We start from the raw sequence: 25365 nt of genomic DNA on the forward strand, positions 1-25365 counted from the left end.
ACCTGGTGTCAGCAGATCGAGTAATCGTTCCACTGTCATAAGGTAATACCATCTGCCAGTGAGACTCCTCCAAACTAACCTCTCTGTGCCCTCCAATGACGACCACCCCGAAACCTTTTGGTATTCCCCTATTTTTCACCGCCATCTATTTTAAATTCTTTAATACGTATTCTTCTGTTCATGTACAACCCATACGCTAATTCCCAGGACCTGCCCAAGCAGAATCCGTACGGCGCTGCAACAACGTCCCAGCAGTTTCAGTCTCAGCCGTATCTGAACGCAAACCACCATTCCGCACGCCCCCAAAACACAGCAAACATCAACTCGTTCTTCCAAGATCCGGCAGCACAAATGGGTCTTCAGTTCAGTCAATCGGCGTTTAATGCTTCCCATCAGTACATGCAGGAAAACTTTGGCCAGCTGGTTTCGAATCAGGACGTTAAATACTATTTTAAAGTGTCCAACTCATATGTGTTACAAAAACTGTTGTTGATCCTATTCCCGTACAGAAACAAGACATGGACAAGGCAAACCAGATCGAGCGACGTTTCCCAGAATGTCGAGCTCTACGCAACCCCGATAGAAGACGTCAACGCTCCAGACCTGTACATTCCGTTGATGTCTTTTGTTTCGTACGTGCTGTTGTGGGCGGTGTTCAGTGGGCTCAATGGAACCTTCCACCCTCAATTACTGGGATACGCAACAACAAGAACTTTGGCGTTCTATGTGGTTGACATCGCGTTGATCAAGATCTCATTCTACGTGCTGGGAGTGAACCAAAAAAACCGTAAGCTTTGGGACCTGGTCAGCTACAGCGGGTACAAATTCATCTCGATCCTGTGTCTGATGATGATAAAGAACTTCTTCAGTTCTTCGTTTGCTATCTACACTGGATTCCTTGCCACCATCTGCTCTCTGGGCTTTTTCCTGATGAGATCTCTCAGATACGTGGTGCTTCCAAGTGGATTGGAAGCAAACAACCTCTCATCTGGGGCTAAGCGGATCCGTACCCAGTTCCTGTTTGTGTATTCGTTCCTGGTTCAAGCTGTCATGGTTTGGATCATGGCCTAGGCCCTGCCCCGTTGCCTGGGTAGTTTTACCCGGCAAGGTAGGGTAATCCCCCCATGGGCATTTCCTCATTTGTACACAAAAAAAAAATTTTTCAGACTGGTGGGATTTTTGTAAGGGTTGCCAATCGTAACGAACTAATTAATCTTAATTCTTTTTGATAAAGTTAGTGAACGTTAGCAGAATCAACTTAACGATCAAAAATGGGTATGTATTGATAATGCCAGTGAAACGGCGCATATTAGAATGTCTAACACGGTTTAGTTAACTTCACTGTCGAACAAATCAGAGAGTTAATGGACAAGGTTACGAATGTTCGTAACATGTCCGTTATCGCTCACGTCGATCACGGAAAATCGACTCTTACTGACTCTCTTGTGCAGAGAGCCGGTATCATTTCTGCTGCTAAGGCCGGTGAGGCCAGATTCACCGATACCAGAAAAGATGAACAGGAGAGAGGTATTACCATCAAGTCTACCGCCATCTCCCTTTTCTCTGAGATGGAGGACGAGGATGTCAAGGAGATCAAGCAAAAGACCGAGGGCAACAAGTTCTTGATCAACTTGATCGATTCGCCAGGTCACGTTGACTTCTCTTCTGAAGTTACTGCCGCCTTGAGAGTTACCGACGGTGCTTTGGTCGTTGTTGACTGTGTTGAGGGTGTGTGTGTCCAGACCGAGACTGTGTTGAGACAATCTCTTGGTGAGAGAATTAAGCCAGTTGTTGTTATCAACAAGGTTGACAGAGCTATGTTGGAGTTGCAAATCTCCAAGGAGGAGCTTTACCAGTCTTTCTCCAGAACTGTCGAGTCCGTTAACGTCATCATCTCTACCTACGTCGAGCCAGTCCTTGGTGACGTCCAGGTTTACCCAGAGAAGGGTACCGTTGCTTTCGGTTCCGGTTTGCACGGTTGGGCCTTCACTGTCAGACAATTCGCCATCAGATACTCCAAGAAATTCGGTGTTGACAGAGCCAAGATGATGGAGAGATTGTGGGGTGACTCTTACTTCAACCCAAAGACCAAGAAGTGGTCTAACAAGGACAAAGATGCCTCTGGAAAACCATTGGAGAGAGCTTTCAACATGTTCGTGCTCGACCCTATTTTCAGACTTTTCTCTGCTATCATGAACTTCAAGAAGGACGAGATCCCAACTTTGTTGGAGAAGCTTGAGGTTTCTTTGAAGGGTGATGAGAAGGACCTCGAGGGTAAGGCTCTCTTGAAGGTTGTCATGAGAAAATTCTTGCCAGCTGCTGACGCTTTGCTTGAGATGATTATTATCCACTTGCCATCTCCAGTTACTGCTCAATTCTACAGAGCTGAGACCTTGTACGAGGGTCCATCTGACGACGCCTCTTGTTTGGCCATCAAGAACTGTGACCCTAACGCTGACTTGATGCTTTACGTGTCTAAGATGGTTCCAACCTCTGATAAGGGTAGATTCTACGCTTTCGGTAGAGTTTTCGCCGGTACCGTCAAGTCTGGTATGAAGGTTAGAATCCAAGGTCCTAACTACGTTCCAGGTAAGAAGGACGATTTGTTCATCAAGGCTATCCAAAGAACCGTTCTTATGATGGGAAGATTCGTTGAGGCTATTGACGACTGTCCAGCTGGTAACATTGTTGGTTTGGTTGGTATTGACCAGTTCTTGCTCAAATCTGGTACTTTGACCACCAACGAGGCTTCTCACAACATGAAGGTCATGAAGTTCTCTGTCTCCCCAGTTGTGGAGGTTGCCGTTGAGGTTAAGAACGGTAACGATCTTCCAAAGTTGGTTGAGGGTCTTAAGAGACTGTCCAAGTCCGACCCATGTGTTGTGACTTCTATTTCTGAGTCTGGTGAGCACATTGTTGCTGCCACTGGTGAGTTGCACTTGGAGATTTGTTTGAGTGACTTGGAGAACGACCACGCCGGTGTTCCACTGAGAATCTCTCCTCCAGTTGTTTCTTACAGAGAGACCGTTGAGGCTGAGTCCAGAATCGTCGCTTTGTCCAAGTCTCCAAACAAGCACAACAGAATCTACTTGAAGGCCGAGCCATTGGACGACGAGGTCAGCGGTGCTATTGAGAGCGGAAAGATTAACGCCAGAGACGACTTCAAGCAGAGAGCCAGATTGATGGCTGACGAGTACGGTTGGGATGTCACCGACGCCAGAAAGATCTGGTGTTTCGGTCCAGACGGTAACGGACCTAACGTTGTCGTTGACCAGACCAAGGCTGTTCAATACTTGCTTGAAATCAAGGATCACGTTAACGCCGGTTTCCAATGGGCTACCAAGGAGGGTCCAATTGTTGGTGAGACCTTGAGAGGTGTCAGATTCAACATCATGGATGTTACTTTGCACGCCGATGCTATCCACAGAGGTGCTGGTCAAATCATGCCAACCATGAGAAGAGCTACCTTTGCTGCTATGCTTTTGGCTGAGCCAAGAATCCAAGAGCCTGTCTTCTTGGTTGAGGTTCAATGTCCAGAGAACGCTATTGGTGGTATCTACTCTGTTTTGAACAGAAAGAGAGGTCAAGTTATCTCTGAGGAACAAAGACCAGGTACTCCATTGTTCACTGTGAAGGCTTACTTGCCTGTCAATGAGTCCTTCGGTTTCACTGGTGATTTGAGACAAGCTACCGGTGGTCAAGCTTTCCCACAAATGATCTTCGACCACTGGGCAACCATGAACGGTGACCCAACTGACAAGTCCACCAAGCCTGGTGAAATTGTCCACAACACCAGAAAGAGAAGAGGTATGAAGGAGGATGTTCCAGGATACGAGGAGTACTACGACAAGTTGTAAGCATCGTGTTTTTGTTATATACTTGGTTTAATCAGACACAATTCTTAAATTATTAAACTGTCTTTAATCTTTTGGCTTGATGTCAAGGCCGTCGACCATGGTATCCTGGTACAACCTGCGCAGGTCGCCTTTGAGAAGAATGCGTTCTGTTTGTTCGGCTTTGCTGAAACACTGGGAGCGCAGTCGTCTCCAATAGTTGCGGATGTGTTTGTAGATGGAACTGTTGTGATCCATGTTGGCTATCACGTACTCGTCCAGAACGTTGATATCGTCGATTAGCTCGCTCACCAGCTTGTACTCGTGGTTTTCGACCTTGTCGACGATCTGCTGAACAGAAAGAACCGTTGGGTCGTCAAATGCAACTGAAAGGATCGATGTGGCCTTGCCGTGTTTGAGGAACTGTTGCAACAGCTCGGTCACCAGATTTTGCATCGGCAGATAGAACAGGTCCACCTCGTTGATCAGCTCGTTAGTGTCTTTAGCGTCCAGCTTTGCCTTTTCGAGAGACAAGTTAGACAGCTCCGTAAGTCGTTTGATGTCGTTGTTGATAAAGTCCAGTATTTGCAATCGTTCGTTAATCTCTTCGTCGGTGAACGAGCCGTAGTTGGCACTGTCTGGTCGTTTGACCAGCGGACCGCCTTTGGACTCGCGCTTCAAGGTCCAGAACTTGGCCAGCTCGTATAAATATGTCGAATCGATGGAAACACGTTGACTTTGAAGCAGTTTCTCCAGTTTGCGTATAGTTATTATCGGTAGAATAGGTGCTCCTCGAGCGGTCTTCCATTTGAACCAATGGTTTCTTGTGTCTTTGAGTTCTCGTTTCTCAGATTTGCTGATGGCTATTTTGTTCCCAACAGAACGGTTCTTGCCCGTACTAAAGTATAAGCGTGTTTTCTGGATCCCCAACTTGGTGTCGTGGTAGAGATCCCAGTCTTTTGGGGAATGGCGGTCGCAGTACGAAATCACAGAGGTCTGGTCGTTGACTGCCCCCTGCACTCCCTGGCTCAGCTCCATGTATAACTCCGCCCGGCGCGCACAGGTTACATGGTATGCCGTGGAACACGTTGGCTTTGAACATTGGGTACATGCTCCAACTCTCTGTCTGCAAATGTAGCACACCAGCTTCCACCGACTCTTGGGGATGTTGGGAATTCCTTGTATGGGCTCCATGTAAATGTTGCTTGCAAAATATAGCTCGTTGATCCACAAGGTGCAGCTCACGTGCCCCCATTCTCCGTTGTCTGACTGTTTAAATGCCCCCGTCACGCTGGGACAGAATAGACACTTGACCTTCTGATTTCTGGAAGTGAGACACTTGCGGCAGAACCAAGGACCTTCGGGAATGAAGGCCACTCCGTAGCATTCTTGGTGCACGGCAATGTCGCACCCGTCACAAAAGACTATGGCATTGGAGTTATTGCAGTCGTTACGGTTGCAAACGGCACAGCACTGGTCTTCCTCTGGAGCAACACCAATTCCATCGTCCGATCCGTACAATTGAACCTGAAGCTGTGTCTGTTCGTCGTCCAAATACTGGTTTTTGACCTTTGGCGGTAGCAACTTCTCGATGAAGTACCATTCGATCTCGAAAAACGTCATGATCACCTCAAATAGCTCCATACTCATGTGTTTGTTCTCTTTCGATAGTCTAGAGTTTACGTGCTCCAGATATAGCGAGTCCTGCTCGTCCATGTCGTACAGAGAACGCACAGTGCTGTCCAACAGAAGGTTTCCGGTGATAAAGTCATCGCCAAGATCTGTGGACCTGGTGTAGGTTTCTCTAGGCTCACTTTTTGACAAACCATATCCAAATTGAACCATGTTGCGCTGCACAGGCTCGTCTTCGTCGGTCTGATCTGGTAATTTCCTGTACGATGGTCTTTTAAGTCGCGATAAGATGTCTCTGTCCTGTTGTTTGCGTTTGAGTCGATACTCCTCATAATCATCGTCTGTCTTGCCCTCGCTGACAAGAACAGGCAGCGTTTCGAACTCGTCGAGGCCCTGGTAGTACTCGTTGAAGTTGCGCTCTTCTCGCGGTTTGGCCCACTCAACGTACTCGTCCTTCTCCACCGGCGTCGATGGTCTCGAAGGCACCGAGTCGATGTCGCTCTCCTGCGCTTTCAGCGTGAACTTGCGGTTCCTGTGGCTCCTGCGTCGCTCAGGAGACGGCCTTTCTCGAAGCACGGCCATAAACAAACTGGTGCAAATTTAGTAAATAGTGAATAAATCTCTACACCAGACAATTTACGGGCTGGTTGCAATCGAAAAGACGGGCATGTTGGGGACAAAGAAAGGATTGGTCAGGCAGGGCTAGTCGAATTGTTGCTCTTACGGTGCATTAACACTGGTGGTGGCACTTGAAAGTTGCTGAACCTAGGTGTTCATCTGAAAACCGGTAATTATCTGTATATATGCATTACTGAGAAACCGGAATCTCGTGTACGCATTTGTCCAAACCAGCGATATTCCCCATGAAGGCTCGAAATCTCACTTACGGACACAATTATCTGGTTTCTGCAATGCCATCCTAAAAGCTCGTGCCTATCAAACACGTTTGGCATGGACATAATCGACCTATACTCCAACCAAGAGGACGGTGGCACTTCCGGTCGCAGTCGATGGTACCGCTTCCTGTCGTTTTTGGGATTCCATCCCCACAGATCTCGAAAGCCGTACCTTTCATTCAAGGATATTGTCACTCCATATCCTCTGCGGAGAATTACCGTCTATAGCAGCTATCATGACTTCAAATCACAAACCATACGAGAGTCCAAGTACTCACGGATCATCCAGCTATCCGATCGACGTTCTACTCTACGTCGGTCGCGTGTGCCGGAAATGGGGTCGCGTGGTTCTTGGGATCACCAGGAAACCATCGGATCGTATGGCTCAAGCATCCACATAGAAGAAGCGGTCCCAGTGAGGGCGTTGTCGTCGGACGCGGTACGACCCTTGATGAGCGTCTCTTCAATGACAGGTCTTATACCATCTGTGGAGCAGCGGTCACAGGAACAGCCAGTCGCGCGCGATCCAAACTCCGGCTCCGATAGCTCTCCGTTTGTGAGTGCCAAGAGCAAAATCAGCAAGGAGTCTCCGGCGAGCGATAACCGTTCGACTTACGGCGCGTCATCATCGGTGATGTTCCACGAGAATGTGGAGTCCGAAGACGATACCGCAGAGGTCATCAAGCTGTACGAGAGCATCGAGCCCGAACCCGATAGGATCATTCTGCAAGACCGCGAGCCCGAGCCTGATCGCATTGCCCTGCAAGAACCAATAGAAACCACTTCATTGCACTCACTGCCTGAGAGAATCATTCTGAAAGAGTCTGTTTCTCTACCTCAAACTCCAAAGCCAAAATCCACGTTCCAGGGCCCTGCAACCGTTCCAGCCACTCCAAAAACTGGACACCACCGCACACCGTCCACCGGACAGCCTGTGAGCAGCTTTGCCACGCCAAAACTCAACGAAAGCTCAGAGTGCTTCATTGATTTCGAGGACGACATCGAAGAAGAGAAACTGGTGCCCAAGGACCTGGGTGAAAAACTGATTGAGCCGCTGCGCAGACTGTCTGCGTCCAAGAAATCAAGAACAAGTCCAATGTCGAGCCAACCGGGCTCCAAAAGGGCCTCCACAATATTCAACACAATCTCGAGTCCTATGATGAAGTCCTCGTCGACGGAATGGTCCGAAAGATCAGGACTCCGGTCCCCATATAGAAGCCAGTCCGAACAGCTACCAGTGTCTCCAATCAAAAATAGGACCAAATCAGAAGATTTGAATTTCGTCCCTGAGCGTCCACCACGCCGACCAAAAGCGGCAAGCATCAGTCTCACGTCGCCATCTCTTATCGAACAGCACGAACCAAAACACGATTATCATTATATATGATCCGCAGCCGCCCCCGTATGATTATGTAATATACAGAAATAAATATGAAAACCACCATTTTTTAAAAGCGTTGCCTCTTAAATTAAGACACAATGGACCGGAACGGAATAATGCCGCCTCCAGTGAAGAACGACGATGATTACCAAACGTCTCTTGACCAGCTAGACCATTTTGTTGATAGTCTCACTGTCCAGGAGTACGGTACAAACGAACACAACGAGAACAACAATATATCACCATTGGGATTCGAGGACCACAAAGCACCGCCAGTTCTCACTGTGGACACATCTGACATTGGTGCGTGGCCAGAAGACCCGTCTTTGAGTGTAAACGAGCTTTCCGAGACTGCTTTGAGTCCCCAGGGCTACAATGGTCGGGACAGGTCCGAAAGTGTGGGAGGAACCAGTGTCCATAACTACACCTACCCTTCTCCCCAGGTGTATCCCGCGATGTCCACGTCGATGAACCAACGGTCAAGCAGTATCAGCAACCAGGGTCGAAGCTACGGTTCTCAATTTGGAACCTCCTTCAACAACCTTATCTCTCCCAGCTCCACTTATGACGGATTTCTAGACTCGCCGTACGGATCATACCAAGGCGCAAGTTTCACTGACTCGTATTTGAAATCGCCAATGAACTCTCCGTCTTTCAAAGCGATCGGTTCACCTGCCTCGGTCGGCTCCCACATGAACCCCAAAAATGCGCTAAGCAAAGAGGGAAAGCTGAACCGTCGCCGAGAACTCCACAACGCTGTTGAGAGACGACGCAGAGACCTCATCAAGGAGAAGATAAAGGAGCTCGGGACGCTGATTCCTCCGTCCTTGTTGAACAACTTCACAAAGTCAAAGAACAATCCTAATAAAGAAATTAAAGCCAACAAGAGCACCATTCTCACAGAGTCGATCGACTACATTGGATATTTGAAGGAAATCAGCCAGAGTCAGGACAAGAAACTGAACATGTTGCGTCAAAGAATAGCGGAGTTGTCGTCGGAACCTCCGTCGGGGCAGGACGTTCAACAATCGCACGCACCAATCGCCGACGAGCTCAAAGAGTCCTTCACGGTCAGTGACCCTGCTCTGGAAGCAAAGGACGACTTCCAGGATTTCAAAGTGGAAGACCCTGAAGCTTTCTTCCAAGAACTACTAAAGGGGCCAAACAACCAAAGTTGGATGACATAAGCCTGCAAAGTTAAATTTGATAATACTTACAAAGTATTGTGGCAACTAAACATTTTAAGATGAGCGAAAATGCCGAATTTTTATCAAACTGGCGAACAACGCGCGGCGTTGGGTTGGCCGATGATGCCGAGGGAATAGCCAATAAGGCTAAAAGCGTATTCAGCTCGTTCACAGATAGAGTTCAAGACGGATACACTTCGGTATACAATCAACTCCCATTGCATAATCAGGACCTGGAGGCGCAGCAGGAGCCCTCGTGGTTCAAGCTGTCTCGGTTCGAAAGACTGGTGTGTTTTTTCTGCTTCATTGCGGGATCGATAGTATGTTTCACGCTTGGAATAGTGCTATTCCCGGTGTTGACGTTGAAACCTCGAAAGTTTGCAATGTTATGGACCTTGGGGTCTTTACTTTTTGTTCTGAGTTTCGGTTGTTTACAAGGACCAGTCGACTACTGCAAACATCTCATATCTAAGGAAAGATTGCCATTTACAGTGGTGTTTTTTGGCAGTGTTCTGAGTACGCTATACTGCGCAGCCATATTGAAATCCACCATCTTAACACTAATCACAGGAATCGTCGAGATATTTGCTGTTCTTTACTACACCTTGAGCTATTTCCCATTTGGAGCACAGGGATTTCAAATGGTTGCGTCCATGGGTCTTCGGCAGTTCAGCAGTGTCTTTGGATTTTAACGATGTATTGTACAAGTATTTTTAGAGGAATTACTGAAATATTTCTTAGTCACAATTATTATGTCGGTTGCTCACGAGGCTTCTTGTATCTTTTGCAAAATCATCAAAGGTATGTATTGACTCAATTGGTTGGGTAAGACTAATGTACCGCAGGAGATATTCCTTCTTTCAAATTGGTGGAGACCAAATATTCGTACTCTTTCTTGGACATCCAACCAATTTCTAAAGGACATCTTTTGGTGATCCCTAAGTACCACGGGGCTAAGCTTCACAACGTTCCTGACGAGTACCTCGCAGATATCCTGCCAGTGACCAAGAAACTGGTCAAGGCATTGGACTTGGAGATCGACTCTCCAGAAGGAGTCGGCTACAACGTTTTGCAAAATAACGGTCGGATCGCCCACCAGGTGGTGGACCACGTCCATTTCCACTTGATTCCAAAACGCGATCCAGAAACCGGTCTCGTCATCGGCTGGCCTGCCAAAGACGCAGATATGGCAGAGCTGGGCGAGTTTGCCAAGCAACTGTCTGCGAGAATTGCCTCTGTTTGATTTGTTTGTTACAACTATATAAGGTAATCACATCCCCACGTCATAGCACCTGCTCTGCTTGCCAGCTACCATAGTCCCTCGTGCCAAATGCTAGATGGTTCGATATCGAAATTGTGTGGTGCAAGGGTGTTTTCTGTATAGGTGTCTGATAAATTTCAGACCGAGTGGCAAAACTAGATATTTAGTATTTGCCCTTGATCTTTTAACATCTTTTCTAATTGTCCATTCAATTGAATTAAAAGTCAATCACTATTATGGTGGACGAGAAGAAACCGTTGCTAGATGCTTCCGGTAGAGACGTGGAGCCAGAAGACTCTACCGCTACCGCTATTTTGAGAAGAAAGAAGAAGGATAATGCCTTGATCGTCGACGATGCTACCAATGATGACAACTCGATCATCTCCATGTCTTCCAACACCATGGAGTTGTTGCAATTGTTCCGTGGAGACGCTGCGTTGATCAAAGGTAAGAAGAGAAAGGACACCGTTTTGATCGTCCTGGCCGATGACGACATCGAAGATGGTGTTTGTAAAATCAACAGAGTGGCAAGAAACAATTTGAGAGTCAGACTTGGAGACATTGTCACCATCCATCCTTGTCCTGAGATCAAGTTTGCCACCAGAATCTCTGTTTTGCCAATTGCCGATACCATCGAGGGAATCACCGGATCGCTCTTTGATGTGTTTTTGAAACCATATTTTGTTGACGCCTACAGACCCGTTCGTAAGGGAGATCACTTTGTTGTTAGAGGTGGTATGAGACAGGTCGAGTTCAAGGTCGTTGAAGTCGAGCCTGAAGAACACGCCATCGTTTCGCAAGACACCATAATACATTCTGAGGGAGAACCTATCAACAGAGAGGACGAAGAAAACAACCTCAATGAGGTCGGTTACGACGATATTGGTGGATGCAGAAAGCAAATGGCTCAAATTAGAGAATTGGTCGAGTTGCCTCTTAGACATCCCCAATTGTTCAAGGCCATCGGTATCAAACCACCTAAGGGTATCTTAATGTATGGTCCTCCGGGTACCGGTAAGACCTTGATGGCCAGAGCCGTCGCCAACGAGACTGGTGCTTTCTTCTTCTTGATCAACGGTCCAGAAATTATGTCCAAGATGGCCGGTGAATCTGAAAGTAATCTGAGAAAAGCTTTCGAGGAAGCTGAGAAGAACTCTCCAGCTATCATTTTCATTGATGAAATCGACTCTATCGCTCCAAAGAGAGACAAGACCAACGGTGAGGTTGAAAGAAGAGTTGTTTCTCAGCTTTTGACATTGATGGATGGTATGAAGGCCAGATCTAACGTTGTCGTTATTGCCGCCACCAACAGACCAAACTCCATTGATCCTGCTTTGAGAAGATTCGGTAGATTTGACAGAGAAGTCGATATTGGTATTCCAGATGCCACTGGAAGACTCGAGGTGTTGAGGATTCATACCAAGAACATGAAGCTTGCTGACGATGTCGATTTGGAGACCATTGCCTCTGAGACCCATGGTTACGTTGGTGCTGATATCGCGTCGCTTTGTTCCGAGGCTGCTATGCAGCAAATTAGAGAGAAGATGGACTTGATTGACCTCGAAGAGGAGAACATTGATGCAGAGGTTCTTGACTCCTTGGGAGTCACCATGGACAACTTCAGATTTGCCCTTGGTAACTCTAACCCATCTGCATTGCGTGAAACTGTTGTGGAGAGCGTCAATGTTACCTGGGATGACATTGGAGGACTCGATGGTATTAAGCAAGAACTTAAGGAGACTGTCGAATATCCTGTTTTGCACCCAGACCAATACACCAAGTTTGGTCTTTCCCCATCGAAGGGTGTTTTATTCTTTGGTCCACCAGGTACTGGTAAGACTCTTTTGGCTAAAGCAGTTGCTACCGAGGTGTCTGCCAACTTCATCTCTGTTAAGGGACCTGAACTGTTGAGTATGTGGTACGGTGAGTCTGAGTCTAATATCAGAGACATCTTCGACAAGGCTAGAGCTGCTGCTCCTACAGTTGTGTTCTTGGACGAACTGGATTCTATTGCCAAGGCAAGAGGAGGTAGTATGGGAGATGCCGGTGGAGCTTCTGACAGAGTTGTCAACCAATTGCTCACAGAAATGGATGGTATGAACTCCAAGAAGAACGTTTTCATTATTGGTGCTACTAACAGACCTGATCAAATCGACCCTGCTATTTTGAGACCAGGAAGATTGGATCAATTGATCTATGTGCCATTGCCAGATGAGACCGGAAGATTATCCATTTTGAACGCTCAATTGAGAAACACTCCATTGGAGCCAGGTTTAGACTTGAATGCTATTGCCAAGACCACCAACGGTTTCACAGGTGCCGATCTGCAGTACATCACCCAAAGAGCTGCCAAGTTTGCTATTAAGGACTCTATTGAGGCCCAAAAAAGATACGAGCAAGAGAAGGCTGAGAAAGCCGCAGAAGGTTCCGACGATGTTGAGATGAAGGTTGAGGACGGAGAGGACGAAAATGCGCCAGACGCTGTGCCATATATCACCAAGGCTCACTTTGAGGAAGCTATGAAGTCTGCTAAGCGGTCTGTTTCCCCAACAGAGCTGAGACGTTATGAGGCATACGCACAACAGTTGCAAGCTTCTAGAGGCCAGTTCTCGAACTTTTCGTTTGGCCAAGGCGGTGATGCCGCCGCTGCAACCGATGGTGCTGCTGGAGGAGAAGGCTCTGGTGCTGCTTTCGGATCTGTTGAGGATGAAGAAGACGATTTATACAGCTAGGCATTTGTTGGAGTGTACTAGTTTCAAGTGAATTGTGGAAAATATATTGAGTCCTGCTCAAATAACTGTAAACATATATGTATTTAGTAGATCGGAGACAAGAGGTCTGGATTAATGACCTTGAGGTATGGTCCCGAGGAGAGATTTTCCTTGTTGGCCTCGAAGTCACGTGACAGAGACGTTGGTAGCCTCATTGGCTTTGGACAGAAGTTATCTGTTGAGTATGAAGAAGCCAGGGTGGCGTTCGAGGAGGCAAGCGAAGGGATTGATGAGGAGGTTGTAAGCGAATGGACGGAAGCGGTAGTTGGAAGCGATTGGAAAGAGAACGGTTTCTGCAATTGTTGTTGCTGGGCGTTGTATTTGGCATTGAGCTTTGTGGAGCCTGTGGTTCTTCTGATACCTGCGGTCTTTGGTCTCAAGGACGAAGGAGATGGCAGGTATGGCAATGAAGGAGGTTTCGTCCACGACGCGTACAAAGGTTGGGTTGGCGATCCCAGCGGAGGGGTGATTGTCTTGACTGTTTCTCTGTGCTTTGCTATTCTTGCTTCTGATTGACGTCTCAGTTTGGACTTGATAGGCTCAAGGAACGGACTGAAGACGGTAATTAGGTCTGATTGTCTGATTCTGATATTATCCCAGCCAAGGTAGCCGATGAGCTCCATCTCGAGAGTGTTGACGTCTTTAAGACTGAGCAGGCCGTTTGTGTATTTTGTCCAATGTTTGTTCAAAGGAGATGAATCATTGAGGTTCTTGGCGGCCAGGATAAGACAACCAAGAAAGATTCTGTGTCTGGTGGTTTCCATTCCCGTGCTATTTGGAGGAAGGATCTCGCGCAGTCTGATAAGATAAACCAGAGAAGACATTAAGGTTGGTGTTTGAACATGAGAGTGGTTGATCAAAGCTTCGATGAATTCGTACAGTGAAGGAATTGGCGAGTCATCCAAAGGAGAGGGTGGTGGTGATGGGTAAGCCGACTTTGATTGTTCAGAGACAGAAATGACCGAATTGGTAGTGTTAACCAGACATTGGATCATGTCCGATGAAACTGGCTTCCGAAGGAAGTGGTTCAAAGCTTGAATATCGGACATGGTTCAGAAAGAAAGGAATGAATGACACAGAGACGTCCAGGTAGATACTTTGACCCTGATAAATATTGGCCGCTCGATTTTTCACGTCCATGTACAGCGCTGGTATTATGCATAGTGCCTGCAAAGGGGTGGACACGCGACGCGAAAGCTTAAAAAAACCGGGCTAAAAAAACTGGCGAGCGGGAATTTGTGAAAAATCTGCCCTGTGCACTGTGCGGGCCGTTGTGTTTTGGACACTGTGAAGGAGACACGAAAGGTTGAGTCAGAATGTGACAGGAGAACTGCTTTCCTTTTACGCTATTAATTGTCGATTGCCTGTTCTGTCAACCAGACAATAGCGTGCCTCTCCGCATATCATGAAGCTGAATCGGGCCTTTTGTTGTTTGAGGCTGTGTAATTGTTTCCCATCAATCTCGCAATGTCTCCATCCTGTTGATCTCTCCTTCTGCATCAGGAGAATTAGTTTATCTCAATAATACCCTTTTCGGTAAAAACTGTGGGTGCGTCGATCGGCTCGCGTCGTTTCTTCTCCATGGGTCACTCGAAAAGGTACCCTATATTATTTTTTTCCCTGTCTCGTTTCAAATAATTCAGGGTTCAAAGAAATGTCTGAAAATACACCCCTGATTGCCTCGCCGGCCGCCCCGGCACCAACAAACAACTGGCTTCACGTTCTCAGGCTGACTTTGAAATCCTCGCCAGTCAATTACTTCCTCCTGTTCGTTCCGCTTGGGTACCTTGCAGAGTGGCTCAGCTTCAGAGCGTCTCTAGTGTTCAGTTTCAACTTCGTCGCCATCATCCCGCTTGCCTCCGTCCTGGCATACGCAACCGAAGAGCTGGGAGAGTCTATCCATAACGATTCCATAGCCGGTTTGCTAAACGCTACTTTCGGAAATGCAGTTGAAGTTATTGTGAGCGTTTTGGCCTTGAGTCAAAACCAAATAACCGTTGTGCAAGCTTCCATGCTTGGCTCGATTCTTTCCAACCTCTTGTTGGTGCTTGGATGTTGTTTCATCGCCGGTGGTATCAAGTACCCACAACAGTCGTTCAACCAAACAGTGGCTCAGACAATGAGCTCGCTGCTTGCGCTGTCTATGAGTGGACTGTTGCTCCCGGCCGCCTTCCATGCATCGCTTCCAGGAAAGACAGAAAACTTGGACTCCAAAATCCTGGAAATCTCCAGAGGAACCTCGATCCTGCTGCTGATCGTGTACTGTTTCTATCTCTATTTCCAACTCGGAACTCACAAATTTTTGTTTGACCAAGCGCTCGAAGCCGAGGACGAGGAACAACTGCCGGTGGTGCAGGAACAAAACGGAACCTCCGCAGATGTCTCGGACTCCCACTCCAAACGCAGTTTCCTGACCAGCAGACCAAGATCCCTGTACGAGTTGGGCAACCAGCAACCTACCCATCTTGCTGCTCCTTCCTCCTTGGTTGTGCTGCTCCTGACGACATTGCTGGTTTCGTTCTCTGCCGACTACCTTGTGTCGTCTATCGACGATATCGTCGAGAGCTCGGGTCTTTCGAAAACCTTTATTGGTTTGATTGTGATTCCGATCGTCGGTAACGCGGCTGAGCACGTCACAGCGGTGGTGGTGGCTGTGAAAAACAAGATGGACCTTGCTGTCGGTGTTGCTGTCGGCTCCTCGATCCAGATTTCGTTGTTTGTGACGCCATTTCTTGTCCTGATAGGATGGGTTTTCGATGTGCCAATGTCCTTGTACTTCTCCACGTTTGAGACCGCGGTGATGTTTGTGGCTGTTCTCATCACGAATTATCTCATTCTCGACGGAGAGTCCAACTGGCTTGAGGGAGTCATGTTGGTGAGCACTTACGTGATCATCGCCATCTCGTTCTTCTTCTATCCGGACACAATAGCTACCTAAGCTATTTCTTACATTCATGGTTAAAGTTATTTTGGGACTGTAAGTTCACACCGTTTATAGACCTTTGTGTTATCTTACTATGAACATCTCTCTAAGGCTATGCTTTTTCTTCTGTAGTCTGTTGTTTTAATGGGGTATTCTTTGGGCTTGCCGTTGCGAAAGGCGGACTTTGGTCCTTTGCAGGCGTCAGATCAGACAAGTCGAGCTGTGGGATTGAGAAGCTCGAAAGCAGGTCCGATGGTAAGTTGTGATCTATAAGCTTGGGAAGATTCCCTGCCTTGACGAAGAGCTTGATGTCCTCTATGAAGGTCGGCGATTCTGGAGTTTCCATTTGCTTCGATACCCGTGATTTTGAAACAAATAAATTTCTATCCCTTTTTGACAGGCTATAAATGGCTTATGTCAGCACGAGAGCAGCAGAGACCAGAGGCTGGAGTGGGAAGATCAACTGGTGCGGATAGTCATCTACGGAAACTTGCCGTTTTGCTTTGCCACATCTCTGTCGTGAATGTTCCCGATTAGGACTACCCCGGTGCACTTCTTTATCAGTGGTATCTAGAAATGGAATCTCGCTCGGCCGGAAGCTTCCTCCTTACACCAGTAAGGATAAAAAAAATTTTAAGATAATCAAACTTGTATCCTCATTAATGTCATCTAACTCGATCAAATTGCTAGCCAGTGATACCCAGAGAAATCTGGCTGAGCTTGTGGCGAAGCGGTAGGTACCAGCATTTGAAATTTGTGTCTAATCTTTAGCCTCGGTCTTGCTCTCACTCCGGTGGATATAAAACGTGATTCCAATAAAGAAGTGTCGTTCTCTATCGGTGAGTCGATTAGAGATGAGGATATCTACATCATAATGCAAATAGGGTCTGGCATCGTCAACGACAAGGTCTTGGAGCTGTTGATCATGATCAACGCATGTAAGACGGCGTCTGCTAGAAGAATCACCGCTGTGTTGCCAAACTTCCCTTACGCCAGACAAGACAGAAAGGACAAGAGCCGTGCGCCTATTACGGCCAAACTGATGGCCGATATGCTCACCAGTTCCGGGTGCGACCACGTGATCACGATGGACCTGCACGCCTCGCAGATTCAAGGGTTCTTTGATGTGCCCGTGGATAACTTGTATGCTGAGCCATCTGTGGTTCGTTATATTCGTGAAAAGCTGGACGTGAAGAACGCCATTATTATTTCTCCCGACGCCGGTGGAGCCAAGCGTGCTGCTGGACTGGCCGACCGTTTGGACCTCAACTTTGCGCTGATCCATAAAGAGCGTGCGAGAGCCAACGAGGTGAGCCGTATGGTTCTCGTTGGAGACGTTACTGGAAAAACATGTATCATTGTCGACGATATGGCAGACACCTGTGGTACTCTGGCCAAGGCCGCCGAGGTGCTGCTCGAGAACGGCGCCAAAGAGGTCATTGCCATTGTCACGCACGGAATTTTGAGTGGAAAGGCCATCGAGAACATCAATAAGTCCAAGCTGGAAAGAGTCGTCTGCACTAATACCGTTCCGTTCGAGGAAAAGTCCAAACTGTGTCCGAAACTCGACACCATCGATGTTTCGGGCGTGCTGGCCGAGGCCATCAGACGGTTGCACAATGGTGAAAGTATATCTTTCCTGTTCCGTAATGCTCCATACTAGATTCCACTAGATTTATATAAGCTTTATTTTAAAATGCATGGTTTAATTCTAGGACATTACACTTCTAATTTATTCTACTCCAGGCCGTACTTGGCGTAATCGAAATCCTCTAAGGTTCTAAGCAGCTCTCCCTTGGCCCCGTTCTCCAACAGCTCGTTGGAGTCCACAATCTCCAAGACATGTGGATCTGGAACCCAGATCACGTGACCGCCAGCACGCTTTCCAGAGAGAAGGCCAGGAACCGCGTCTTCAAAGATCAACACCTCCTCGATCTTGATGTCTTCTTGGATACGGCCTTCTCTGCGCAGTTTCTCGTTCAGATCAGACAGTCCTAGCCACCAGATGAACGGCAACGGCTTACCTTTACCAACAATCACTGGATTATCACCGGTGATAACCAGCTCAAACAGCTCGAAACCTTCCTGTAAATGGCTAGTCTTCAAGTCGAACTTGTCCTTGTGCGAAGAAGTGCAGACAATGATCGGGATACCCTTGGCTTTGAGCTTCTTGATCAGATCTAGAACTCCCGGTAGGAACTGGACAGTTGGCCACAACTGTTCCTGTTTGGCAGAGGTGATCGCGTAGAGCTCATCTTTGGTAATTCCCTCTAGCTTGTACTCGTCGATCACTTTCTGAGACGCTTCGGGCCCCGGCAGGCCCTGAAGTTTCATTTTCACTCCCCAGTCGAGTCCGCTCGAAATATTGAATCTATTGATCAGAACTTCAGAGAGCGAGCGCGTGTAGACCGACTCCGAATCGATCAGCAACCCATCCATGTCAAAGAGACACGCCTTGACGTTTTTAGGGTGAGTCATAATGTCGGAATAAATAATTAAACTTTATTTTTTACAGCGGTGGCAGACTATTTCTACACACCGGACATTGCAATTTGTACTTCATCCAGTTTTCCAAACACTCGGTATGGAAAATGTGTCTGCATGGGGTCACCATGTAAGCGCGACGAGCCATGAGGCCCACAGAACCTGAATCTTCCTTATCGTGACGTTTGTGGAGAACAGGAACCTCAAACGAGTTCATGCAGATAGTGCAGTCGATCTTGCACTTGGAGTGCGATTGTGAAGAGTCCACAACTTCGTGGTCAACGTTGAACGAGTTTTCAAGGTCCTCAAAGGAGAGTAGAGGGTGGTAGTCGTAAGTCTTGGGTAGGTACTTGTCTGGCAAGAAGAAGCGAGGTCCAAACAATTCCTGGAGATACAGCAGACCGTTCTGCACGGCGAGCCATCCGGCCAGTAAGATCACCAGCTTGTAGTCTCTGTGGTGATAGAACGGATTTTCAAACAAGTTCAAGTACGCAATCGGCAGAAACCTGATGATCGAGGTACCAACGATAAAGTCGCGTCTGAACGACTTTCTGGACCCTCTGATCACGTTTCTGTAGATCTGGGGCACCCAGAAAGAGTTGATCAAGATCCCAATGCAGTACTCAAACCCAATTCTGTTCTTCTTCGGCCACAAGGTCACATTCAGCACGAGGAACGAGAAAACAATTAGCGAAAAGAAAAACCGCATGTACAGCTGGCCGCTGATGGTCTGTTCGTCCTGTGCGGTCACTGGGGCGGCCTGGGTCTCTGTGTTTTCGCGCTCGTCGATTGGCGTGCCTTGAAAAGCGGTTCTCCAACTGATGCTTCGCTCGTTGATCTGAGTGGCATAGATTAGAATCATGTACCGCATCTCAAAGATAGACGAGCAGGTGAATGCCAAAAATGCACAAACGGCAAACTGGATGTACAAGGTACCAAAGATTAACGAGCACAGCAGCGAGATCATGGAGAGCGAGCCGTCAATGAGGTTGATGGTGGCAATCGACCAGAAAGAGATGCACGACATGGTGGACGGGGTGTTTGTTGTGCCCATCTGCTTGATAAAGAGCCAGATTTGGGCACTCATGAGCGCAATTCCCAAAAGCAGCACGTTCTTCACTCTATTCTGCTGGACCTCATCCCGCGGCCCGGCGGACTGTGGTATGTTGATCGAGAGACCGCAGTCTGGTGAGTATAACAGCCCGGAGGCAACCAGTTGAGGAATCGGCTTATGAGGTCTTCCTAGAGGAGTGGCGAGTTCGTTATCGATAACCTCCAGCTCGCTGGAAGTCAAATTTGTAGAACTGAAGTGCATGTAGGCTATGAATTCGCACATGGAGCTTCGTCCCAGTTTCTCCTCGACTGTAGTAAGGTCCATATCGTCCAGACTGGTCTTATTGACGACGCTCTCCAACAAAACCTGCGTCTGGTTGAAATAGCGGTCGTCCTGCAAGTTGAGGTGGGGCAACCCGTAAATGCCCGCAAATTTCCCCGACGTTGTGACGGCGACAAGATTGCCTGTTTGCTCGTGGTAGACACCGTGCAATTCGATCGTGTGACCGTGCTGTTCGTCGTTATCGCTTATTCTGACGTTTAACGTGACAAATGAGGTATCCTGACTTTGAGGGGTATTGTTGTAGTTTTTGAGCGCCATTCGAACAAGTCCGTGTTCGTCTGTGATGTTTCCAGCCTTGTTGGTCAAGTTGCTTGTGATCTGGTCGTATTCGGTGAGATTCTGGTAGAAGTACGGAAGGGGCATGGGGATGTTGGCAAACGCCTCCTTGTTGGTATATTCTCCTCTTATGGTGCCTGAGATGTTCCGCCAGAACACTCCCGACTCCGTGTCCTTCTGTTCCCACACCGACCGCGCGCGCTGGCTAACTTGTGTGGGGAGTATGCTGTACTTTTCGGACTCTGTGAACTCTGTGTGGTCGTCGAACGGCCAGTCTTCCACACGACGGCCCTTTAGCACGTCGCCGTAGCTCAGCTTGTACCCTGTGACATTACCGTATCCTGCTGCGTAGTCATTAGACAACATTGCGGTCCGTTCTGTGGATATCGTATCTTTGTAATTGGCCACGATCTGTTTGCGTTCTTCTGGCGACAAGTACCCGGCCTCTTCTGGCGGGGCGCTCGGGAGCAAGAACGTGAGAAAAACGATGAACAGCAGCAGCTGTCCGCGATTTATCTGAGGCATAACAAAACAGCTTATAAAATAATTAAAGCCAACTTTTATATGCGCATTTATATGGATCATTAGATAAATTATATGAGGTGCTACTTTGAATCGGTTTTGGACTTTTTCTCCATGGATTTTGCCAGCTTGGCTTCCTGTTTGAGCCGCCATCTTGTTTCGCGGCTCTTCTTGGCCTCTGGGCCGGCCTCTGTGTCCAGAGTGTAGTCCCACCATCTGAAGGAGGAAGCGTAGTTACCAATGAAATAGTGGTGATGTAGATCGTGGTGCTCTGCGCCCGCCCAGAACGGAATAAAGTTATGCAACGACCAAGGAAAGTCGTAGCCCGAGTGGGCGTCCACAGCTTGAAACAGCCGAAGACAAACCCAACAGGTGATGGTGAACAGATGCAAGTCTCTGGTGAAGTATGCGTAGATGATCGGGAACCCAACGGTTCCAAAGCCAAGAGACATGACCTCAACCGGGTGGGCGTACTCTGCAGTCAGTCCAAACGGAGCAGCGTATCTGTGGTGCTGTTTATGCACATACTTGTAGAACGGACCGTAGTGGAACAGTCTATGAGCCCAGTAGTGCCAGCAGTCTTCCAGAACGAAAAACAGACAAAACTCCCAGAACATCTTTGTCCACGACGGGAATGGAACAGAAACACTGATCCCCAGTTTCTGACACATTGGATGGAACGTCCAAATTGGCAGTGCTTCCACCATAAAATGAGAAAGTAGCACAGACTTGAGACACTCCCATTGCTCCTTGTCGGAGGGAATGTTTGAGGGCTGGATCTTCCAACGTCTGAAGTATGGGATCTTGTCGATGATCATCCATGGCAAACATCTTCCAAAGTACACCACCTCGTGTGTGAAAAAAAATAGCAGGCCGGTAGCAAGAATGTCATTGTCCATGTAGTCGTACCAGGACTTCCAGAGCTTCTCTGCGACATTGAGATGCTGGTTCTCTTTGAACACGACATGGACGGTGTCGATAAAGGTGTTGTTCATGGTTGCTGATAGAGGGGCTACATTGGCGGTTTATTTATGCTTGTGCTAAACGAGACATACGATACAAACGAGCATTGTGGTGTGATTCTCTAGGGATGCATACGGTGTGGGTGTCCTGGTGCGAGGCGTCTGGACGGTGCGGGTGTGCCCCAAATTCTTTTTCTAGGAAAACCTCGCCCCAGCCCTGGTCATGTGACTTTGCGTCCGGGTTGACGACCCTGGCAAATATTAAATTTTTCAAGCTGAAAATTTTATACACTTCAACAAGACCAACATGTCCCGTCTTTACGAATACCAGGTCATCGGCAGAAAGCTGCCTACCGAGTCCGTGCCGGAGCCAAAGTTGTACAGAATGAGAATCTTCGCTCCTAATGATGTTGTCGCCAAGTCGAGATACTGGTACTTTTTGCAAAAATTGCACAAGGTGAAGAAGGCCTCTGGTGAGATCGTTTCCCTCAACATCATCAGCGAGACCCACCCAACCAAGGTCAAGAACTTCGGTATCTGGATCAGATACGACTCCAGATCCGGAACCCACAACATGTACAAGGAATACAGAGACGTCAGCAGAGTTGGTGCTGTCGAGACCATGTACTCCGACCTTGCTGCTAGACACAGAGCCAGATTTAGATCTATCCACATTTTGAAGGTTGTCGAGTTGGAGAAGACCGACGATGTCAAGAGACAGTACATCAGACAATTCTTGACCAAGGACTTGCAATTCCCATTGCCTCACAGAGTTACCAAGCAATCCAAGCTTTACTCCGCCAAGCGTCCAACCACTTTCTATTAGGTAATAAATTGGTGAATTATGAAGCCGTTTTTACTGTAATTAGTGCTGTAGTTTTCCACTGGTATGTGGTGTCCAACCCAAATAAGAGCTTTTATTTCTATTGCAATAAAATTATGCCAAAACGCTTTTCGGGTCTCCAAAAAGAGGTGCTGTCTCTGTACCGTAATTGTCTACGAGCAACACGAACCAAGCCGGTGGTAAGTTCCTATCCATTGTATGCGATTAACACCAGACCAAACGCTCTCATTGGGTCGTTTTCATCCACTCTGAGTTTGCTCGGTACCGAGATATTCCAAAACGCAATTTTGCTGCAATAGAGCATCTGCTCAGAACAGGAAACAGGAGACTCGAAATGTACTCCAGCACATCCATCACCGATGTCAACTAGAACGTCGGCTTAGCAAACAGGTCGATGTAATTGCGGAACAGAAACTCCGTCGTGGCCGTCTTGGCTCCGTTGTCCATGATCTCCTTCTGCGGGTTGAACGTGTTGTCGCGGGCCAGCGTCGGCGCAAATACAGTCGCCAGCGAGCTGAACGTCATCTTCGTCACCCGCGAGTTGTGCACCACAAGGCCGAGGTGTTGTGTCAGTTGATGCAAAACATAGTAATTGGCCTCTGGTAAGTCGCTTAACAGCTCTCTCAGCATATCCGTTTTGTCCACGTTGTTTTGCGCTTTCGATATCTCAATGTACTGTTCATAGTTCTTAAACGGAATCACAGGATCCGGAATCTTTTTCAAATACCGTTTCAGCATCCCAGCAACCGCATTGATATCTCCTTCCAAAACTGTAGACACACGGCCAACGTCCCGCTCGCTGCTCAGATCCACTGTCTCAAAGAATTTCTCGATCTTGTCGATGGCCAGCGACGATCCGCTCACCCGGTAGATACCCTCGCGTATTCCGCGGTTCTCGATCTCGGCCAAACAGCACGAAAACACAAACGGAACAGTCTTCATCTCGATCTCGGCTCGTTCCTGCAGCGTGCAATGGTACAACGGCTTGCCGCCAGGATATGCATGTACACGTAGGAAGTTGGTCGACCGCGACTTGATCAGCGTCGACAGTCCTCCTTGTGGTCTGGCTTCCTCAAGGTCTTCCTGAGAACCGGTGAACGAGTCGTCTATTTGACGGAAGTTCTTTGGAGATCCAATATTCTGGAGCGTAGGAGACCCAACGCTGTTAACTCCCAATGGCTGGGACTGTCCATTGTTTCCAAAGATCCGTCTGATGAACCCACTTTTCTTTGGACGATCAGTCAAATCGTCCGTGGAGCTCATTTTCTTAGACACTGTTGGCTTCATTTGCTCAGACAGTGTGTTTTCTGATTGTGTTGATCCAGGAGTCTCGACCGAGTCGTCGTCTTTGACTGGTATCACCTCTGGTTCCTTCTTGTCCTTGACCTCTTTGAGTCGCGATATGTCAGATTCCAATGCAGTTTTCTCGCTGGTCAAAGATTGGACGTCTCGCTGTAGAGTGGCTTTTGTGCTGGTCAGAGTGGCTATCTCGGTTCGAAGAAGTAGAATCTGGTTCTCCAGCTGTGAAACTTGTCTGTCAGGACGCGAGTCATCATAGACAACGTCAGAACGCGATCTGGTATGCGAATATTGAGGAGACGAGTACTCTGAGGGGGTAAGTTTCTGGTTCACTATTGGAGACCCGAAATCTGGAGTTTTCAGGAAATCGTCCTGGTCTAGCTTCGGAGAAGCAGCGTCGCGCAATGACTGGATCTTAACTCTATCTGCCCCCGTACCTGTGTTGCTATTGCTTTTCTTGTGTCTGTTGAAAACGTTCTTGATAGACAGAGACCGTCCAAACCCTCCAGACGACTTCCGCGAGTGTGTGCCTGTGTTTTCTTTGTCCCTTGCCAGGTCAGAGACTGGCTCCTTTGCTTCTTCCTGTTCAATCTCCTGTGGTTCGGGCTTGGGCTCCCGTTTCTCGGCCGGCAGTCCTGTGATGTTGAGACCCTTAGCTGGCGACTCGGCCCTTCTTTCCGGTGTGTGAGGCACGGGGCTCATTGGCGACCGTGTCAAAAGCGTAGGGTCCTGTGTCCGCACAAGGTTCTCGTATTCGTTTTCGTCGTCACTCAGATCAATGAACGAATCAGGCTCGTTCTCAAAAATAAATGCGTTTCGATTGCCGGGAGAAACCACTCCTGACAACGAGGCCCGATTGTTCTTGGTTGGGGTAGGCGTGGCCAGGTTCAGATGCGAAAAATCTTCAATTTTAGGAGACGTAAATGCCGCAACTGGCTGTACGTTGGGTGACACTGTGTTTCTATTTGGAGACCGCAGCGGAATCGTGAGCAACTCACCGTCGAACTCCTTCTTGACCGGAATCGGCGATGCCTGCACCATCTGCGCAACGGGACTTCTGGTGACTTTAGGTGGAGAGGTCACCTGGACTTTTTGTACGGCGGATAGCGATCTGGAGGAGTCCAGATCATCGAAAATCTGTTTCTTCTCGTCTGTCTGTTGAGTTTTCTCTACCGGCTGACTTCGTTCGGGTTGAGACGCGGCACGCGGCCGCTGGGCCTTGATTGCTTCATATCGCCGTTTTTTCTCCACTAACTTGTGGTGACAGGGCATACAAAACAGCCCCTTGGACGTTCTTGCATACCGTAGGTCTTCTATTGGTCGCTTGCAAGATTTGCACTTGAAACAGCTGGCACAGTAGGCCTGATCGCCGGTCAAAATGGCCATGTCGTAGATCTTCTTGCCACATAATTTACACGAATAAGAACAGTCTGAACAAACAAGCGAGCCTGTTCCCAACATCAAAAAGTTGGAATTCACACCCAGCTCCTTGTCGCATTTCGAGCACTTGAAACATTCTATATGCCATCTGTCGCCTCCCAGTTCATAGGCGTGGCCCTCCGTGATGGATTGGTGGCATTTTTTGCACTTGTGCGAGTTATCCATCACAAAATCGGAAACGTTAGGAATCTATCTTTGTACTATTTTAAGTTGGAATTCGTCACCACTCCTGACACCGCTTCCTCAGATCGGTATCAG

The 25365-nt window shown here is 48.0% G+C and overlaps 26 protein-coding genes across 26 annotated transcripts; 13 read left to right on the forward strand and 13 right to left on the reverse strand.

Annotated features, from left to right (window-relative positions):
- Nucleotides 1–180: 180 nt before the first annotated feature.
- Nucleotides 181–1071, forward strand: OGAPHI_005050 (uncharacterized protein; the record flags this gene model as incomplete). The annotated part of the gene is made up of 1 exon (XM_046206195.1): nucleotides 181–1071. The coding sequence occupies one exon, from the start codon at nucleotides 181–183 to the stop codon at nucleotides 1069–1071; it is 891 nt and encodes a 296-aa protein (XP_046059985.1).
- Nucleotides 1072–1361: 290 nt separating this feature from the next.
- OGAPHI_005051 (uncharacterized protein) lies at nucleotides 1362–6134 on the reverse strand (the record flags this gene model as incomplete). The annotated part of the gene is made up of 3 exons (XM_046206196.1): nucleotides 1362–3771; nucleotides 3970–6003; nucleotides 6106–6134. The coding sequence occupies 3 exons, from the start codon at nucleotides 6132–6134 to the stop codon at nucleotides 1362–1364; spliced, it is 4473 nt and encodes a 1490-aa protein (XP_046059986.1).
- OGAPHI_005052 (uncharacterized protein) lies at nucleotides 1365–3857 on the forward strand (the record flags this gene model as incomplete). Its single annotated transcript, XM_046206197.1, has 1 exon — nucleotides 1365–3857. The coding sequence occupies one exon, from the start codon at nucleotides 1365–1367 to the stop codon at nucleotides 3855–3857; it is 2493 nt and encodes an 830-aa protein (XP_046059987.1).
- A 282-nt stretch (nucleotides 6135–6416) lies between the features above and the next one.
- On the forward strand, nucleotides 6417–7748 carry OGAPHI_005053 (uncharacterized protein; the record flags this gene model as incomplete). Its single annotated transcript, XM_046206198.1, has 1 exon — nucleotides 6417–7748. One exon carries the CDS (start codon nucleotides 6417–6419, stop codon nucleotides 7746–7748), a length of 1332 nt encoding a protein of 443 aa, XP_046059988.1.
- OGAPHI_005054 (uncharacterized protein) lies at nucleotides 7199–7684 on the reverse strand (the record flags this gene model as incomplete). The annotated part of the gene is made up of 1 exon (XM_046206199.1): nucleotides 7199–7684. One exon carries the CDS (start codon nucleotides 7682–7684, stop codon nucleotides 7199–7201), a length of 486 nt encoding a protein of 161 aa, XP_046059989.1.
- Nucleotides 7749–7840: 92 nt separating the features above from the next.
- Nucleotides 7841–8929, forward strand: OGAPHI_005055 (uncharacterized protein; the record flags this gene model as incomplete). Its single annotated transcript, XM_046206200.1, has 1 exon — nucleotides 7841–8929. One exon carries the CDS (start codon nucleotides 7841–7843, stop codon nucleotides 8927–8929), a length of 1089 nt encoding a protein of 362 aa, XP_046059990.1.
- A 59-nt stretch (nucleotides 8930–8988) lies between these two features.
- On the forward strand, nucleotides 8989–9621 carry OGAPHI_005056 (uncharacterized protein; the record flags this gene model as incomplete). Its single annotated transcript, XM_046206201.1, has 1 exon — nucleotides 8989–9621. The coding sequence occupies one exon, from the start codon at nucleotides 8989–8991 to the stop codon at nucleotides 9619–9621; it is 633 nt and encodes a 210-aa protein (XP_046059991.1).
- A 60-nt stretch (nucleotides 9622–9681) lies between these two features.
- Nucleotides 9682–10172, forward strand: OGAPHI_005057 (uncharacterized protein; the record flags this gene model as incomplete). Its single annotated transcript, XM_046206202.1, has 2 exons — nucleotides 9682–9730; nucleotides 9850–10172. 2 exons carry the CDS (start codon nucleotides 9682–9684, stop codon nucleotides 10170–10172), a joined length of 372 nt encoding a protein of 123 aa, XP_046059992.1.
- On the reverse strand, nucleotides 9693–11134 carry OGAPHI_005058 (uncharacterized protein; the record flags this gene model as incomplete). The annotated part of the gene is made up of 2 exons (XM_046206204.1): nucleotides 9693–10162; nucleotides 10492–11134. 2 exons carry the CDS (start codon nucleotides 11132–11134, stop codon nucleotides 9693–9695), a joined length of 1113 nt encoding a protein of 370 aa, XP_046059993.1.
- Nucleotides 10427–12922, forward strand: OGAPHI_005059 (uncharacterized protein; the record flags this gene model as incomplete). The annotated part of the gene is made up of 1 exon (XM_046206205.1): nucleotides 10427–12922. One exon carries the CDS (start codon nucleotides 10427–10429, stop codon nucleotides 12920–12922), a length of 2496 nt encoding a protein of 831 aa, XP_046059994.1.
- OGAPHI_005060 (uncharacterized protein) lies at nucleotides 11180–12312 on the reverse strand (the record flags this gene model as incomplete). The annotated part of the gene is made up of 2 exons (XM_046206206.1): nucleotides 11180–11855; nucleotides 11966–12312. 2 exons carry the CDS (start codon nucleotides 12310–12312, stop codon nucleotides 11180–11182), a joined length of 1023 nt encoding a protein of 340 aa, XP_046059995.1.
- An 83-nt stretch (nucleotides 12923–13005) lies between the features above and the next one.
- OGAPHI_005061 (uncharacterized protein) lies at nucleotides 13006–14010 on the reverse strand (the record flags this gene model as incomplete). The annotated part of the gene is made up of 1 exon (XM_046206207.1): nucleotides 13006–14010. One exon carries the CDS (start codon nucleotides 14008–14010, stop codon nucleotides 13006–13008), a length of 1005 nt encoding a protein of 334 aa, XP_046059996.1.
- OGAPHI_005062 (uncharacterized protein) lies at nucleotides 13037–13477 on the forward strand (the record flags this gene model as incomplete). Its single annotated transcript, XM_046206208.1, has 1 exon — nucleotides 13037–13477. One exon carries the CDS (start codon nucleotides 13037–13039, stop codon nucleotides 13475–13477), a length of 441 nt encoding a protein of 146 aa, XP_046059997.1.
- Nucleotides 14011–14615: 605 nt separating the features above from the next.
- Nucleotides 14616–15899, forward strand: OGAPHI_005063 (uncharacterized protein; the record flags this gene model as incomplete). Its single annotated transcript, XM_046206209.1, has 1 exon — nucleotides 14616–15899. The coding sequence occupies one exon, from the start codon at nucleotides 14616–14618 to the stop codon at nucleotides 15897–15899; it is 1284 nt and encodes a 427-aa protein (XP_046059998.1).
- OGAPHI_005064 (uncharacterized protein) lies at nucleotides 14886–15425 on the reverse strand (the record flags this gene model as incomplete). The annotated part of the gene is made up of 1 exon (XM_046206210.1): nucleotides 14886–15425. One exon carries the CDS (start codon nucleotides 15423–15425, stop codon nucleotides 14886–14888), a length of 540 nt encoding a protein of 179 aa, XP_046059999.1.
- On the reverse strand, nucleotides 15491–15917 carry OGAPHI_005065 (uncharacterized protein; the record flags this gene model as incomplete). The annotated part of the gene is made up of 2 exons (XM_046206211.1): nucleotides 15491–15771; nucleotides 15896–15917. The coding sequence occupies 2 exons, from the start codon at nucleotides 15915–15917 to the stop codon at nucleotides 15491–15493; spliced, it is 303 nt and encodes a 100-aa protein (XP_046060000.1).
- Nucleotides 15918–15996: 79 nt separating this feature from the next.
- Nucleotides 15997–16230, reverse strand: OGAPHI_005066 (uncharacterized protein; the record flags this gene model as incomplete). The annotated part of the gene is made up of 1 exon (XM_046206212.1): nucleotides 15997–16230. The coding sequence occupies one exon, from the start codon at nucleotides 16228–16230 to the stop codon at nucleotides 15997–15999; it is 234 nt and encodes a 77-aa protein (XP_046060001.1).
- Nucleotides 16231–16291: 61 nt separating this feature from the next.
- OGAPHI_005067 (uncharacterized protein) lies at nucleotides 16292–18132 on the forward strand (the record flags this gene model as incomplete). Its single annotated transcript, XM_046206213.1, has 3 exons — nucleotides 16292–16359; nucleotides 16656–17512; nucleotides 17762–18132. 3 exons carry the CDS (start codon nucleotides 16292–16294, stop codon nucleotides 18130–18132), a joined length of 1296 nt encoding a protein of 431 aa, XP_046060002.1.
- OGAPHI_005068 (uncharacterized protein) lies at nucleotides 16645–18323 on the reverse strand (the record flags this gene model as incomplete). The annotated part of the gene is made up of 2 exons (XM_046206215.1): nucleotides 16645–17404; nucleotides 17626–18323. 2 exons carry the CDS (start codon nucleotides 18321–18323, stop codon nucleotides 16645–16647), a joined length of 1458 nt encoding a protein of 485 aa, XP_046060003.1.
- Nucleotides 18324–18393: 70 nt separating this feature from the next.
- OGAPHI_005069 (uncharacterized protein) lies at nucleotides 18394–20565 on the reverse strand (the record flags this gene model as incomplete). The annotated part of the gene is made up of 1 exon (XM_046206216.1): nucleotides 18394–20565. One exon carries the CDS (start codon nucleotides 20563–20565, stop codon nucleotides 18394–18396), a length of 2172 nt encoding a protein of 723 aa, XP_046060004.1.
- OGAPHI_005070 (uncharacterized protein) lies at nucleotides 19229–19965 on the forward strand (the record flags this gene model as incomplete). Its single annotated transcript, XM_046206217.1, has 2 exons — nucleotides 19229–19560; nucleotides 19659–19965. The coding sequence occupies 2 exons, from the start codon at nucleotides 19229–19231 to the stop codon at nucleotides 19963–19965; spliced, it is 639 nt and encodes a 212-aa protein (XP_046060005.1).
- Nucleotides 20566–20645: 80 nt separating the features above from the next.
- Nucleotides 20646–21557, reverse strand: OGAPHI_005071 (uncharacterized protein; the record flags this gene model as incomplete). The annotated part of the gene is made up of 1 exon (XM_046206218.1): nucleotides 20646–21557. The coding sequence occupies one exon, from the start codon at nucleotides 21555–21557 to the stop codon at nucleotides 20646–20648; it is 912 nt and encodes a 303-aa protein (XP_046060006.1).
- A 34-nt stretch (nucleotides 21558–21591) lies between these two features.
- Nucleotides 21592–22563, reverse strand: OGAPHI_005072 (uncharacterized protein; the record flags this gene model as incomplete). Its single annotated transcript, XM_046206219.1, has 2 exons — nucleotides 21592–22343; nucleotides 22512–22563. The coding sequence occupies 2 exons, from the start codon at nucleotides 22561–22563 to the stop codon at nucleotides 21592–21594; spliced, it is 804 nt and encodes a 267-aa protein (XP_046060007.1).
- On the forward strand, nucleotides 21832–22350 carry OGAPHI_005073 (uncharacterized protein; the record flags this gene model as incomplete). Its single annotated transcript, XM_046206220.1, has 1 exon — nucleotides 21832–22350. One exon carries the CDS (start codon nucleotides 21832–21834, stop codon nucleotides 22348–22350), a length of 519 nt encoding a protein of 172 aa, XP_046060008.1.
- A 171-nt stretch (nucleotides 22564–22734) lies between the features above and the next one.
- OGAPHI_005074 (uncharacterized protein) lies at nucleotides 22735–25272 on the reverse strand (the record flags this gene model as incomplete). The annotated part of the gene is made up of 1 exon (XM_046206221.1): nucleotides 22735–25272. The coding sequence occupies one exon, from the start codon at nucleotides 25270–25272 to the stop codon at nucleotides 22735–22737; it is 2538 nt and encodes an 845-aa protein (XP_046060009.1).
- Nucleotides 23582–24355, forward strand: OGAPHI_005075 (uncharacterized protein; the record flags this gene model as incomplete). The annotated part of the gene is made up of 2 exons (XM_046206222.1): nucleotides 23582–23870; nucleotides 23964–24355. The coding sequence occupies 2 exons, from the start codon at nucleotides 23582–23584 to the stop codon at nucleotides 24353–24355; spliced, it is 681 nt and encodes a 226-aa protein (XP_046060010.1).
- Nucleotides 25273–25365: the final 93 nt, after the last annotated feature.

This window comes from Ogataea philodendri (genome assembly GCF_020536065.1).
Source record: "Ogataea philodendri strain CBS6075 chromosome Unknown scaffold6, whole genome shotgun sequence".
Taxonomy (NCBI): Eukaryota; Fungi; Ascomycota; class Pichiomycetes; order Pichiales; family Pichiaceae; genus Ogataea; species Ogataea philodendri.